At 47.5% G+C, this 14,953-nt stretch overlaps 1 protein-coding gene across 1 annotated transcript; it reads left to right on the top strand.

Moving 5' to 3' along the window:
* The first annotated feature begins 2,757 nt into the window (after positions 1-2,757).
* On the top strand, positions 2,758-12,071 carry LOC140421529 (uncharacterized). Its single transcript, XM_072506322.1, has 2 exons — positions 2,758-3,563; positions 9,416-12,071. The coding sequence occupies exons 1-2, from the start codon at positions 2,866-2,868 to the stop codon at positions 9,987-9,989; spliced, it is 1,272 nt and encodes a 423-aa protein (XP_072362423.1). The 5' UTR covers positions 2,758-2,865; the 3' UTR covers positions 9,990-12,071.
* Positions 12,072-14,953: the final 2,882 nt, after the last annotated feature.

Genomic DNA, 14,953 nt, shown 5'->3' with positions numbered 1-14,953 from the left:
TACAAACTGCAGCATGCGCAGTGTTGAGGATTGAGGAGGTTGTGTTGAAAGTTTTGGCTGTGAGGTACCACCGGGTGAGTCCTGAGGGAGGAATGGGGCGGGAGGCTTCATAAACCCCCCCCCCCCCCCCCGCACAGGCCTGAAACCCCCAATACGAAACTGAGATGCGGCATTTGAACCGGCGAAAGCTGCTCGGGCTTTTCCCGGAAACAGGCCCGAGTTAACGGACGCCATTTTCTCGGGAGACTGTGTTTGGCCTGGCGCATGCGCATACATTGAGCCCAAGGCTCTGCCCCATCCATTCATTCTGATTGGTGGAGGATCAGCCGCTTGCGTTCGGTCATCCAGCTTCGCCCCCTCTTCCAATTGGTCGCTACCTGCCGTCAATCAGTCCCGGGCATTGTGAGTTGGAGTAAACCCTTCAGAATAAATCTCCACTCCCTGGTTTGCAGCTGCGGAGCTTGTTTGCTTCACACGCGACCTTCATGGTGGAACAGCCCGGAGTGGGCGGGGCTTCAGGGTTCCAGTCACCAGGAGAGAAAATGGTGAATAATTGGTTTTATTGTCAAATTTTGTTTTCTATTCATTCACGGGATGTGGGTGTCGCTGGCTGGGCCAGCATTCACTGCCCATCCCTAATTGCCCTTGAACTGAGGGCATCTCAGGGCATTTTAAGAGTCAGCCAGTTAACTGGATCTGGAGTCACATGTAGGCCAGACCAGGTAAGGATAGAAGATTTCCTTCACTGAAGGACATGAGTGAACCAGATGGGTCTTTGCAACAATCGACAATTGTTTCATGGTCATCAGTAGACCTTCAATCAATTCAAATTTTACCTTCTGCCTTGGTGAGATTCATGCCTGGGTCTCTCGAAAATCATTAACACAGTAAAAAAGATTTTTGTGTCTCTGAAAAAAGTAGTTGCCTCCTAGGGCCTCTCCTTACGTACAAACTAGGAGCCGGCCCCTCACGCCTGCTCCTTACATACAAACTAGGAGTCGGCATCTCGAGCCTGCTCCTTTCACACAAACTAGGAGTCGGCCCCTCGAGCCTGCTCCTTATATACAAACTAGGAGTCGGCCCCTCGAGCCGGCTCCTTACACACAAACTAGGAGTCGGCGTCTCGAGCCTGCTCCTTTCACACAAACTAGGAGTCAGCCCCTCGAGTCTGCTCCTTACACACAAACTAGGAGTCGGCCTCTCGAGCCTGCTCCTTACACACAAACTAGGAGTCGGCCCCTCAATACTGCTCCATTATTCAATAATTTTAACCTCAACTCCACATTCCTGCCGACCCTGATGACCTTTCTTATCGAGAATCTATCCAATTCTGCCTCAAAAATATTGACGGACTCTACTTCCACTGCCTTTAAGGACGGACGTTCCAAAGTCATAGAATCCCTACAGTGCAGAAGGAGCCCATTCGGCCCATCAGATCTGCACCAACCCTCTGAAAGAGCACCCCACCAAAGCCCACCCCATCCCACCCACTTCATCCTCATAACCCCACACAACGTCCACATCCTTGGAGACGAAAGAGCAATTTAGCATGGCCAATCCACCTAACCTGGCCAATCCATCTAACCTGCTCATCTTTGAACTGTGAGAAAAAAACAGAGTACCCGGAGGAAACCCACGTAGACATGGGGAGAACTTGCAAACTCCACACAGTCACCCAGGGTCGGAATTGAACCTGGGTCCCTGGTGCGGTGAGGCATCAGTGCTAACCACTATGCCACTCCCTATCTTACAACCCTCAGGAGAAAAAAATATCCTTGTCCCCATCTGAAATAGGTGACCCCTTATTTTGCAATAGTGACCCCCTTGTTCTAGATTCTCCCACAAGAGGAAACAACCTCTCCACATCCACCCTGTCAAAACCCCTCAGGATCTTATATAGTTCAATCCAGGTTTTACCCCAAACTTTAAATCTGTGTCCCGACTGCTTGTACGACCAGTGAATGGAAACAAGAGTTTCTTTGTCCACCTGATGGAAATCTGGCATAATCTTGTGTCCCTGAATCAAATGTCCCCTCAACCTCCTTTGCTGGAACCATTCTGGTAAATCTCCTCTGCACCTTCTCACGAACCTTCACATCCTTCCTGAAGAGTGGTGGCCAGAGCTTTATAAAGATTTATAGAATAGAATTAGAACCATAGAATTTCTACAGTGCAGAAGGCCATTCGGCCCATCGCGTCTGCGCTGATTCTCTGAAAGGGCACCCTGCCTAGGCCCACACCCCTGTCACTGTAACCCCATAGCCCCACCTATCCTGCCATTCCAAGGATACTAAGGGGCAGTTTATCAAGGCCAATCCACCTAAGTTTCCCTTCTTGGACTGTTGGAGAAAACCTGAGCACCGGGTGGAAACCCACGCAGACACGGGGAGAAAGTGCAAACTCCACACAGTCACCAAGGTCGGAATTGAACCCGTGTCCCTGGCGCTGTTACGCAGCAGTGCTAACCACCGTGCCACCAGAAACATTGTTTCGGTATCAATATTACCATTTATGAAGCTCAAGATCGAATTTGTTTTGCCAACAAATATGTCTTGTAGATATACAAAATCCCTCTTCACCTCTTTCTCTCTCCTCCCAAAGAGGCCAGTTGGGTTTTTATAACAATCCAGCAGTTTTCATGGTCACTTTTTCCCAGTGCCGGCCCCACAAATGACCAGATTCATTCAGCTCAATTTCACAACCTGCCTTTGTGTTTTTGTGGGTTCTCTCTCACTCCCTTTTCAATCAGTTTCACAGGGTGTTCAAAGGGGAGGCTTCAAAGTTTGGAAACTCAAACCAAGCATCACATCCGGATCTGACAGAGTCCTCAATTTATCATATCCTGAATATCATCGTACTTTGAACATGGACGGAAAAAGCATCGTTCACAGTGGGGCGAAACCGTACACGTGTTGTGTGTGTGGACGAGAATTCACTCAATCATCAGACCTCACAAGCCACAAATGTAGTCACACTGAGGAGAAACCGTGGAAATGTGCGGACTGTGGGAAAGGATTCACTGCCCCATCCAAGCTGGAAACTCATCGACGCATTCACACTGGGGAGAGACCATTCACTTGCTCACAGTGTGGGAAGGGATTCACTGAGTTGTCCACTCTGTCCACACACCAGCAAATTCACACTGGGGAGAGACCATTCACCTGCTCACAGTGTGGGAAGGGATTCACTTGTTCATCTCACCTGCTGAGACACCAGCGAGTTCACACTGGGGAGAGGCCATTCACCTGCTCAGAGTGTGGGAAGGGATTTACTATGTCAGCCCACTTGCTGAGACACCAGCAAGTTCACACTGATGAGAGACCGTTCCAATGTCCAGACTGCGGGAAATGCTATAAAAGTTCTGGAGATATGATGAGCCATCAACGTGTTCACACTGACGAGAGACCGTTCAGGTGCTCTCACTGCGGCACTGTGTTCAGACTATCATCTCAGCTCATTGTACATCAGCGAATTCACACTGGGGAGAGGCCATTCACCTGCTCCGAGTGTGGGAAGGGATTCACTCAGTTATCCCACCTGCTGAGACACCAACGAGGCCACAAGTAACCACAGTGATTAGATTTTGCTGTTGACTCACATTCAGAACTGAACCATGTTCATTTGGATCACTTTCTGCTGATAACAATACAGGGGCTAATATTCTGGCTAAAAGTCAAATAAATTAGATTTGTGTGAAATATGTAGTGTGTTGAAACTTTTTAATATCTCTGACACAAGTTAATTCCTTTTGAAGTACTCTCACTCTCCTGTCTCTTCCATCCTCACCTCCAACAAGAAGTGTGAGGAGCTTCTTTGTGACTGAGATTGAGTAAATCCGATCAGCTGCCTCTGCTGCTTCCCTCCCTTCCACGAGCCCACCGGACCAAAGTGTCTCTAAATTTCATCCTTTCCTGAGCCCTGAACCCACATCTTTCTCTAGTTTCTCTCCCATCTCCCCTCATGCCCTCTCTGAGCTCATCTTGTCCATGAGACCCAGCTCCTGCTCCATCAACCCTATTCCCACTGAGCTACTGATCAGCCAACTTCCCTGTTTCCATGGATATTGTCAACATTTCTGTCCCACTGTCCTTCAAATCTGCCATCATCACCCCCTCCTCAATAAAACAAATCCTTGACCCTGCCGTCCTTACAAATTACTGTTCCTTCTTCAACCTCCCTCTCCTCTCCAAACTCTTTGAACATGTTGTCACCCCCCAAATCCTTGCCCATCTTTCCCAGAACTCCCATGTTTGAATCCCTTCAATCAGGTCTCTGCCCTGTCACAGTGAAATACAAGAGACAAACAGAATCTTACCCGGAGAGAAAGACAGACAATCCGGGAGGTTGGATCCAACACGGATATGTTCATCAGACCAGAAGACAAGGACAACAGCACAGTCATTATCGAGAGCCAACAATATCTGCTGGAGACAGACAAGACAATAGAATAACACAAATCACAACACCAAGCTACCTCGACCCATATACCCGAGATAAGAAGGAGATTCCAGACACATTAACCAAAAACAGATGGAATATCTGAGGGGACAACAGGTAGTACCAAGGAAGTTAAAATACCCAAACACATAATAATAATCTTTATTATTGTCACAAATAGGCTTACATTAACACAGCAATGTAGTCACTGTGAAAATTCCCTCATTGCCACACTCTGGTGCCTGTTCGGGTACACAGAGGGAGAATTCAGAATGTGAAATTCACCTAACAAGCACCTCTTTCTTGACTTGGAGGAAACCGGAGCACCCGGAGGAAGCCCACGCAGACACTGGGAGAATGTACAGACTCTGCACAGGTAGTGACCCAAGCGGGAATTGAACTTGGGACCCTGGTGCTGTGAAGCAACAGTGCTAACCACTGTGCTACCATCAGGGAAATAACACCACACAGACACATCGGATGCGACTGAGAGAGAAAATCTTATCCATATCTCTGAAATGGCCACAACATCGAAGTCCCAGGTACCAACCCATGCTGCCAGTTCCCCTACCTTATTTCGTATACTCCTGGCATTGAAGTAGACACACTTCAAACCACCTACCTGAACACTGGCCCCCTCCTGCGACGTCAAATCTGTGCTCCTGACCTCTATACTCTCATTCTCCCTTACCCTAAAACTACAATCCAGGTTCCCATGCCACTGCTGCATTAGTTTAACCCCCCCCCCCAATGTTCAAACATCCAGAGAAATAGTGTGATAATAAATAACCTTTATTCCTTTAAAAATTACCAGTAAGCCTGCTGCTGAAATGTATTTTAAATAAAGAAAATTCACACTGAGGGCAAGGAAATATCACACAAACATCCTGATAATGGACTGGAAAGGACCACGAAATGTAATCAAACGCTGTATAACCCCCTTCAGGTAGCTATACAGAGGCTGCAGCCTCTCACACTGAATTTCTACGTAATTCAGAGATACCTCCAGGCGACAAATATCAGCTTCATCCGGAGTGGGTGAAAAACTGTTGTAATTGTTTATCTTCGCCGGGCACTAGGACCCGGCTGGGAACAGAAACCTTCAGGTTCCGCCCACTAACTGTTGCATCACCAAGACGCCAGCGCATGCGCTCTGCTTCCCCAAGATGGCGGCTGTGAACCAGGGCCTGGTCCCGGGAGAGAGCTGACCGGCGGTGATGTGACCTGAGGATCACCGCACCTCAGGCAAGCGGCCAGGTTGGGAAGGCGGTGCCTTCAGGAATAACTGGGAAGGTGATGTTTGGTCAGTTGCTGCAGTCTGTGCAGTGAAGGTGCTGTCACAGTGGTGTGAGGTGAGGAAGTACAGGATTATCACCCAGCAATGATCAATTAAGGGGAATGTAAATCCAGCTCAGGCTGCTTTCAGATTGGAAAGGGAACTAAGGTGTGTCCTCCGAGCTGGTGAGTGTTGTGGCTTTGGCACTTTCTCTGTCAATTCCTTCTCATTCATTCCCTCTCTTTACAGCACAAATAGAGGCCTTTTGACCCATTCATAATAATCTTTATTATTGTCACAAGTAGGCTTACATTAACACTGCAATGAACATATTGTGAAAATCCTCTAGTCTCCACACTCCAGAGCCTGTTCGGGTACACAGAGAAAGAATTCAGAATGTCCAATTCGCCTAACAAGCTCAACTTTCGGGACTTGTGGGAGGAAACCGGAACACCTGTAGGAAACCCATACAGACACGGGGAGAACGTGCAGACTCCGAAGCCGGGAATCAAACCCAGGTCCTTGGTGCTGTGAAGCAACAGTGCTAACCACTGTGCTACCATGCCGCCCATAAGATTATTAGATTACTAGGTCTGGATGAATTGTGTCCCAGGATGCTGTGGGAGGCGAGGGAGAGATTGCAGCGGCTCTGACCCAAAGTTTTAATCTCAAATTAGGCCTGTTTTTGCTAGAATTTAGAAGGTTAAGGTGTGATCTGATTGAAGTATTTAAGATATTAACAGAGAAAGACAGGGTAGATAAAGATTAACTATTTCCACTGGTTGGAGGTTCTAAAAGGAGGGATCACAGTCTAAAATTTAGGGCTAGACAGTTCAGTAGAGATGTTGGGAAGAACTTCTTCAAACAGGGTGATAGAGGTTTGGAACTCTCTCCCACAAACAGCACGTGAAGCTGGATCAGTTGTTAAGATTAAATCTGAGGTATTTTGTTAAGCAAAGATATTCAGAGATATGGAGTTAGGTCACAGATAGGCCATGATCTCACTAAATGGCAGGACAGACTCGAGGGGCTGAATGGCCTACTCCTGTCCCTATGGGTATTTCTGTGATTCTGAAATTCAGACAATAATACCTAGACAGGGGCAGCACGGTGACGCAGTGGGTTAGCCCTGCAGCCTCACGGCGCCGAGGTCCCAGGTTCGATCCTGCTCTGGGTCATTGTCCGTGTGGAGTTTGCACATTCTCCCCGTGTTTGCGTGGGTTTTGCCTCCACAACCCAAAAATGTGCAGGCTAGGTGGATTGGCCACACTAAATTGCTCCTTAATTGGAAAAAAAATGAAATGGGTCCACTAAATTAAAAAAAAAAAGAATACCATGACAGGGAAAGAGTCCGGATTAGAACCTGAGTTAATCCGAGCTGCAAACCATCCCTTCGGATCCTGGCTCTTCATGGATTTAATGAAGGCCAAGGCAATAGTTGGATTATTGAAAGGCTTGATGGAGTTGTTGGATACCATTTTTCGGGTCTCAGGATAAAGCCTGACGTAATTCACTCCCCACTGGCTTGACCTGCCTTTGAACTTCATCGATGCCTCAGCGCTTTGTTTGTGTTGCTTTCGAAAGTCCTGAATCCACCCTCCCTCCTGGGGCCAGATGCCACCTCACCGTACCCATCTCCAGGACCTTCTGGCGATCTTTCCAGTTGTGGAAGTGAATGATTACAGGCCTGGGATGAAAACTGTCCCTCAGCCTCAGAGATACAATGCACCCTTTCTAATTTGGAACACCCAGGCTTCACATCCAGCTTGAGAAAACATGGCTTCCGGTCCTTGAAAAATTAACGGGAGCCTTACCCTCCACATCTTCTGACAGGCCGACGACTCGGATGTTCTTTCTCCGACCCTCAGTTCTCCAAGACCTCCAGGACATCCGCCAGCCACTCGGCTGGTTTTCAAAGGATTGAATTCTTGCCCCCGTTGTGGAGGCATCTTGCTGAACATTCCAGATCCTCTCCTCCGGATCATCGAGCCTCTCATGGCGTTTTGCAGCTGGGCCTCATGAGCTCATAGATATTGAGTCAGCACACTCCGCCCCTGGTCAATAACACGGATAATATCGGCAGTCATTATTTTCGCCGCCTCCCAGAGAGCCCCGGAGAGCGCGGGGTCGAGAGACCTCCCGAGTGTCAGGCCGCCATGTTGAAAAGGCGACTCCATTTCCGCTGAATCCACCTGCGCTGTTTTATTGGTGCATTTCTTCACTTTTTCTGGCATAATCCTACCAGACCGAACCCTGAAGTCTTCCAGGACATGTTAAGAACATAAGAACTAGGAGCAGGAGTAGGCCATCTGGCCCCTCGAGCCTGCTCCACCAATCAATGAGACCATGGCTGATCTTTTGTGGAATCAGCTCCACTTTCCGGCCCGAAAACCATAACCCTTAATCCCTTTATTCTTCAAAAAAACTATCTATCTTTATCTTAAAAACATTTAATGAAGGAGCCTCTACTGCTTCACTGGGCAAGGAATTCCATAGATTCACAACCCTTTGGGTGAGGAAGTTCCTCCTAAACTCAGTCCTAAATCTACTTCCCCTTATTTTGAGGCTATGCCCCCTAGTTCTGCTTTCACCCGCCAGTGGTTAACAAATATGAATTCAAGGATTAGGTAGATGAGTGCTGGGCGATCAGGATAAGTGACAGATTATAGGTGAGTGGCACCAGGACCTGCAGCAAACCAGCTACTCCCATGCCAGTGTCACATTCTACCCCCCCCCCCTTCCCAGGGTTATGGGGAACTGGCAGGAAAATGGGGAGAAAGCTGAGATGAAAGGGATTTCTTTATTCGAGGATGTGGTGAAGCTTTGGAATTCTCTACCCCAGAGGATTCTGGAGCTTCAGTCGTCAAGTATTTTCAAGACACAGATTGCTAGGTTTCTAGATATTGAAGACGTCGGGGATATGGGGGATAGTGTGGGGAAAACGGTGCTGAGGTAGATCGGCCAATGATCCCATTGAACGGTTCAGGTTCGATGGGCCGAATGGCCAACTGCAGCTCATATTTGTTATGATCTCCTGGACAGGAAGCTGGGAGCTTGGATCTGTCAATCAGCCTGCATCAGCACCTTCAGGAGAATTAGGAGGGTCAATATTAGATACAGCAGAGTAAGAATGGAGGCAGTGTGTGGGATGGAGATTTACAGCTCTCAGGGAATAAGAGAGAGGAAAAAATGTGACATAGAAACTGGCATTGTCTGTTCTGAGTTTCTATCCTGTACTGACAGTGATGAATTTTGGAAATTGTTTTTACAGGATATTGGACAAGGAGGAATTACAGACAGAAATCTCAAACGTCACGTCTCGATCTTACAGTCACTCCCTTCCTTGGAACCTGAATATCATCGGCCTTTCAATCTAGAAGGAAAAATGTTTCCCCGAACTGTCAGCTAAACATTTCAACCATCAGTGTGACTGAGAAAGCACCGAGACCCACACAACACACACCCGAGTGAGAGAGTTCCAGTGAACTGACTGTGGAAAGAGCTTTAACCAGTTACACAGCCTGAAAAACATCACAACATTCAGAGTGGGGAGAGACCATACCCGTGTTGTGGACAAGGCTTCGACTGATCATCCAATCTGGAGAGATGTGAGGAGACCCAAAACATGGAGAAACCGTGGAAATGTGGGGATTGTGGGAAGGGATTCAGAGTCCCATCTCAGCTGGAGATTCATCAACGCAGTCACACTGGGGAGAGGCCATTCACCTGCTCAAAGTGTGGGAAAGGATTTACTCAGTTCTCCAGTCTGCAGACACATCAGCGAGTTCACACTGGGGAGAGGCCGTTCCCCTGCTCTCAGTGTGGGAAGGGATTTACTCGGTTATCCACCCTGCAGACACATCAGCGAGTTCACACTGGGGTGAGGTCATTCACCTGCTCCCAATGTGCGAAGGGATTTACTCAATTATTTCACCTGCGGAGACACCAGCGAGTTCACACTGGGGAGAGGCCATTCACCTGCTCGGAGTGTGGGAAAGGATTTATTCGATTATCCACCCTGCAGTCACACCAGCGAGTTCACACTGGAGAGAGGCCGTTCATCTGCTCACAATGTGGGAAAGGATTTGCTGAAGTATCCAACCTGCGGAGGCACCAGCGAGTTCACACTGGGGAGAGGCCATTCACCTGCTCTCAGTGTGGGAAAGGATTTACTCAGTTATCTCACCTGCGGACACACCAGCGAGTTCACACTGGGGAGACGCCGTCCACCTCTCAATGTGAGACGGGATTGCATGTTTTACCACACCTGCTGTGACGCCAACAATTTCACAATTGATTACAGGGGTTGGATTCTCCTGTTATTGTTTCTGCTCTACACCCAGGACTGCATTTTGTTCATTCTGACAGGTGGTCAGTGGGGATGGTCGGAGGGTTTCTTTCTGCTGGACTGACCGGTCTCCCCACTTTGCCTCCAGTGGACAGATGCTCTTTGACCCTTGTTACTAATACCTGGCTTCAAATTACACAAGGATCACAGAGTGAAAGGGTGTTTGGAAGTTTGAAGATACTTGTTCCCATTTCTGTTTGCAACCCCCACAAAAGTGTGCCATGTTGCCATGGAAATGGGCCCTGGTGGTTACATGGTTCTTTTGTTTAATTTATCTGGGCGTTCCTCACAGAAGAAAACTATCAGGGTATGAGGGGCAAGTTGTCTGAGGTGGAGTGGGAAACTGATTGGTACAGGGAATACCTAATATTTAAGGAATTATTACATATTTATCAGGGGTCGGTTAGCTCAGTTGACTGGACGACTGGTTTGTGATGCAGACCAAGGCCAACAGAGTGGATTCGACTCCTGTACAGGCTGCGTTTATTCATGAAGGCCCTGCCTTCTCAACCAGGCCCCTCGCCTGAGGTGTGCTGACCCTCGGGTTAAATCACCTCCAGTCAGCTCTCTCTCTGTCAAAGGGGAGAGCAGCCTATGGTCCTCTGTGGTTGAACAAGTTTAATTTCACATGTATACAACAAATATAGGTTCCTTTCAGGAACAAAAATCCAAAGGAAAAGTGATGGAACCGTGGCTGACAAGAAAAGTTAAAGATTCCATGAGATCCATTAGAATTCAGCAAAGGAGGACCAAGAAACTGATGAGAGCAAACTGGCGAGAAACATAAAAACCGACTGGAAAAACTTCTGCAGGAATGTGAAAAGGAAAAGATTAGCAAAGACCAATGTGGGTCCATTCCAGGCAGAGACAGGAGAGTTTACAATGGGGAGTAAGGTAATGGCAGAGAAACTGAACAATGTGTGTCTGTCTTCACCGAGGAAGATACAGAAATTGTCCCCAAAACACCAGAGAACCAAGGGACTGGCAGAGATTAGTATTGGTGAAAAAGTAGCACTGGAAAAATTAATGGGGTTGAAAGTCAATAAATCCCCCAAAGCTGATGATCTACATCCCAGAGTGTTGAACGAGGTGGCTGTAGAGATCTCTATTCCTCATTCTAAATTCTCCTGACTCTATCCGGAACGGACAAAATTTTGTCTGAGCCAAACATTTCCTTTTTACGTAGCCATAGAAGCTTTAACAGTCCATTTTTATGTATTTTGCTAGTTCACATTCTATTCTATTCTCCCTTTGTTTCTCAGTGTCTTGGTCGAAGAACGGAAGTAAATCCTCGGGAATGAATCATCACTTTGGACAGGTTCTGAGACAATTAAGTTTCAACTTCCAGGACAGATTAACTATAATCGTGGAGTGTGATTTTAGATTGTATAAAGGGCAAAGTTCTAGTTTATAGTTTATGTGTAGGTTTCCGAGTTAAAGTAGCTTCTAGTTTGTTTTTTTGTTGCATTAAAAGTCATAAAACTTGAAGTCCCGTCGTGTGATCCTTTAATTTGTTGACTGGGAATTTGATTTTTTCTAAGAAGTTGCTGACCTTTATGGGGGTCCTAATCCACAAGTTATGTCTTCCTATTTGACCCTCGGCCACCTTTCTGTCTCTATTGCTCGTGTCAGTGACAGCCAGGTGATGGAGCTGAGGGCTGAATTTAGCTGAGAATAACGGGGCCTGTGCCCCAGTTGGGGAACTGCCATGGGCGTCGCTAATAGAGACAGGAAGCTGCTGGGGGACTGACTGGGAACTGCACCTCCAACCAATCGGGTGGGGGGGGGGGTGACCGGGGCTGACGGTGATGTGACCCCCAGGGTTCAGTGGCCCCCGTGTCCAAAGCAGGGAGTCATGGGAACAGGGTACAGAGGAGCCGAAGGGAAACCATTTGGGACCAGAACATTGTGAACATCCTGTTACTCTGGTTGTCTTTGACCCTCAAGTAATTTTCTGTTAGTTTTTTTAACCATGTTCTGTTTCATCAATAAACTTTTAACAGGAAAATATTTGAATTGGTTGAACTTGTCTTGATTAAATTTATTCACTTTAGGAAAAATGGGTGAAATGGGTTGACAAGCTCTTTAACAGAAAGTGAGTCCCTCTAAGGTAATTGGCAAAGGAGCCAGAGGGGTAGAGGAGATTTGATTTTTCTTTTGACAGTGTTTGAAAATGGGGTTCAGGGAATCAATCGTGATTGACTAATTCATCAAGGTTCTCTGAGGAAGTAACAAGGGATGTCAATAAAGGGGAACCTGTAGATGTGCTTTATCTGGATTTCCAGAAGGTATTTCCCAAGGTGCCACATCAAAGGTTATTACACAAAATAAGAGCAGCGAATGAGCTGGGGTGAGGAGGACCCTGGTAACATTATGGAGATTGAAATATCTGGTATCAGTGATGGTGTGGATATGGGGTCCGAAACTCATCTTGGGGTCAGATCTGACACGGAGATTGTGCAGAGCGTGGTTCAGCCTCAGACAGTTCTCAGGGAGAGGGATGGACTCGGGGGTTAGGGAACGGAATTTGTAGTGGTGATTGAAGTCAATGGCTTTGGTCTTCCCAATTTTTAATTGGAGGAAATTCCTGCTCATCCAGTACTGGATGTGGGATAAGCAGTTTGATAATTTAGTAACAGTGGAGGAATGGAGAGGGATGGGGGTGAGGTAGAGCTGTGTGTTGTCAGTGTACATGTGAAAACTAACACAGTTGTTTTGTGTTGTCACGGATGATGTCACCTCACGAGAAATATGAGGGGCTGAGGATAGATCCTTCGGGAACACCAAGTACAAGGGATTTGGAGAGGAAAGGGAGATTGGGGATCATAGAATTTATAGTGCAGAAGGAGGCCATTCGGCCCATCGAGTCTGCACCGGCTCTTGGAAAGAGCACCCTACCCAAGCCAACACCCCCACCCTATCCCCATAACCCAGTAACCCCACCCAACACTAAGGGCAATTTTGGACACTAAGGGCAACTTAGCATAGCCAATCCACCTAACCTGCACATCTTTGGACTGTGGAAGGAAACCGGAGCACCCGGAGGAAACACACGCACACATGGGGAGAACGTGAAGACTCCGCACAGACATTGACCCAAGCCGGGAATCGAACCTGGGACCCTAGAGCTGTGAAGCAATTGTACTAACCACTATGCTGCCGTGCTGCCCTAAATGTCTTGGAAATTTGTAAAGCTGGTGGGGTCAAGTGTTCTGTTTAGGATGGGTGATGATGTTGCATTAAAGTGAGAAGGACAGGACCAAATGAGAGAGAACTGGAAACATATCAACTAACATAGCGAGGTTGGATGGTCAACTGTTTTGTGAGAATGGAGTCAAGGGAACAGAAGTTGGGGCTTGTGGACAATATAAGCTCGGAGGGAGACAGAAGATTGGAGAGAAACTGGAGAAAGATCCGGGTTCAGGACTCAGACGAGGAAGAACTTTAGACAGTTTGGCCTGGCGGGTTAGTGGGAGGGAGGGAAGCAGCAGAGGCAGCTGATCAGATTGTCTCAATCTCAGTGACAAAGAAACCCCATGAACTCCACATACTTGTTGTCGGAGGTGAGGATGGATGAAACAGGGAGAGGGGGGAGAACATTTCAAAAGGAAGAACTTTTGTTCGAAATATTTCGAAATACTTGATGCACGTTGTTTCACGCAATGCTGATTTATTTAACTTTTACCTGGAATATTAACCCCTATAACTGAGCTGGAGTTTATTTACTGTTAAGGGCACAGCCAAAAAGGAAATTTGAGACATTAGCGCATCAGGTCCACAGGACTTTAATAGCACTTCCCACAGTCAGTGCATTGAAATGGTCTCGCTTCAGTGTGAACCTGCAGGTGTTTCAGCAGGCTGGAAGAATCGCTGAATCCCTTTCCACACTTGGAGCAGGTGAATGGCCTCTCCCCGGTGTGAACTCGCTGGTGTAGCAGCCCTGATGATCGAGTGAATCCCTTCCCACATTCGGTGCAGGTGAACGGCCTCTCTCCAGTGTGAATTCGCTGGTGTACAATGAGTTCAGATGACTGCCTGATCCCAGTTCCACAGTCTGAGCACCTGAACGGTCTCTCATCAGTGTGAGCTCGCTGATGACGCTTTAGGTTGAGGGAACTTTTATAGCACCTCTCACAGTCTACACATTTAAAAGGTCTCTCGTCCGTGTGAACCTGCTGGTGTTTCAACAGAGTGGAAGAATCAGTAAATCCCTTTCCACACGTGGAGCAGGTGAATGGCCTCTCCCTAGTGTGAACCCGCTGGTGTTGCAGCCCTGATGATCGAGTGAATCCCTTCCCACACTCTGGGCAGGTGAATGGCGTCTCCCCACTATGAACCCGCTGGTGTCTCAGCAGGTTGGATGATCAGGTGAATCCCTTCCCAGACTCTGGACAGGTGACCAGTCTCTCCCCAGTGTGACTGGGCGGATGGGCTTCCAGCTCCGACAGGGATCTGAATCCCTCCTCACAGTCCCCACATTTCTCCGCACTGCCAGCATTGCTATTTTCTTGCATGTTAAAAATCCGATGATATTCAGATCCTGATGTGATGTCTGGTTTCAGTTTCCCAACTGCAAATCCTCCCCTTCGCACACCCTGTGAAACGGATTGAAAGCAGAAAATAGGGAGTGAGAGAGAACCCACAAAAACACAAAGGCAGGTTGTGAAATTGAGCTGAATGAATCTGGTCATTTGTGGGGCCGGCACTGGGAAAAAGTGACCATGAAAATTGCTGGATTGTCATAAAAATCTACCTGGTCAGGAATTTCCTTCACGGATGGGAACCTACCATCCGGTCTGGGCCTACACAGGATCCTGGCCTCTATACAAATATATGAAATAGGAGCAGGAGTATACCATAAAGCCCATTGAGCTGCTTCAACATTCACTGTG

This window comes from Scyliorhinus torazame, chromosome 5 (genome assembly GCF_047496885.1).
Source record: "Scyliorhinus torazame isolate Kashiwa2021f chromosome 5, sScyTor2.1, whole genome shotgun sequence".
Taxonomy (NCBI): domain Eukaryota; kingdom Metazoa; phylum Chordata; class Chondrichthyes; order Carcharhiniformes; family Scyliorhinidae; genus Scyliorhinus; species Scyliorhinus torazame.
The sequence above is the reverse complement of the archived record's forward strand: the minus strand, read 5'-3'. Positions and strand labels throughout refer to the sequence as shown.

Bases quoted from the DNA above. Each gene is read 5' to 3' on its own strand.
- LOC140421529 (XM_072506322.1), top strand. From the start codon at position 2,866: ATGGACGGAAAAAGCATCGTTCACAGTGGGGCGAAACCGTACACGTGT. The intron at 3,564-9,415 runs GTAACCACAGTG...TCATCAACGCAG, and splicing joins AGACACCAACGAGGCCACAA to TCACACTGGGGAGAGGCCAT.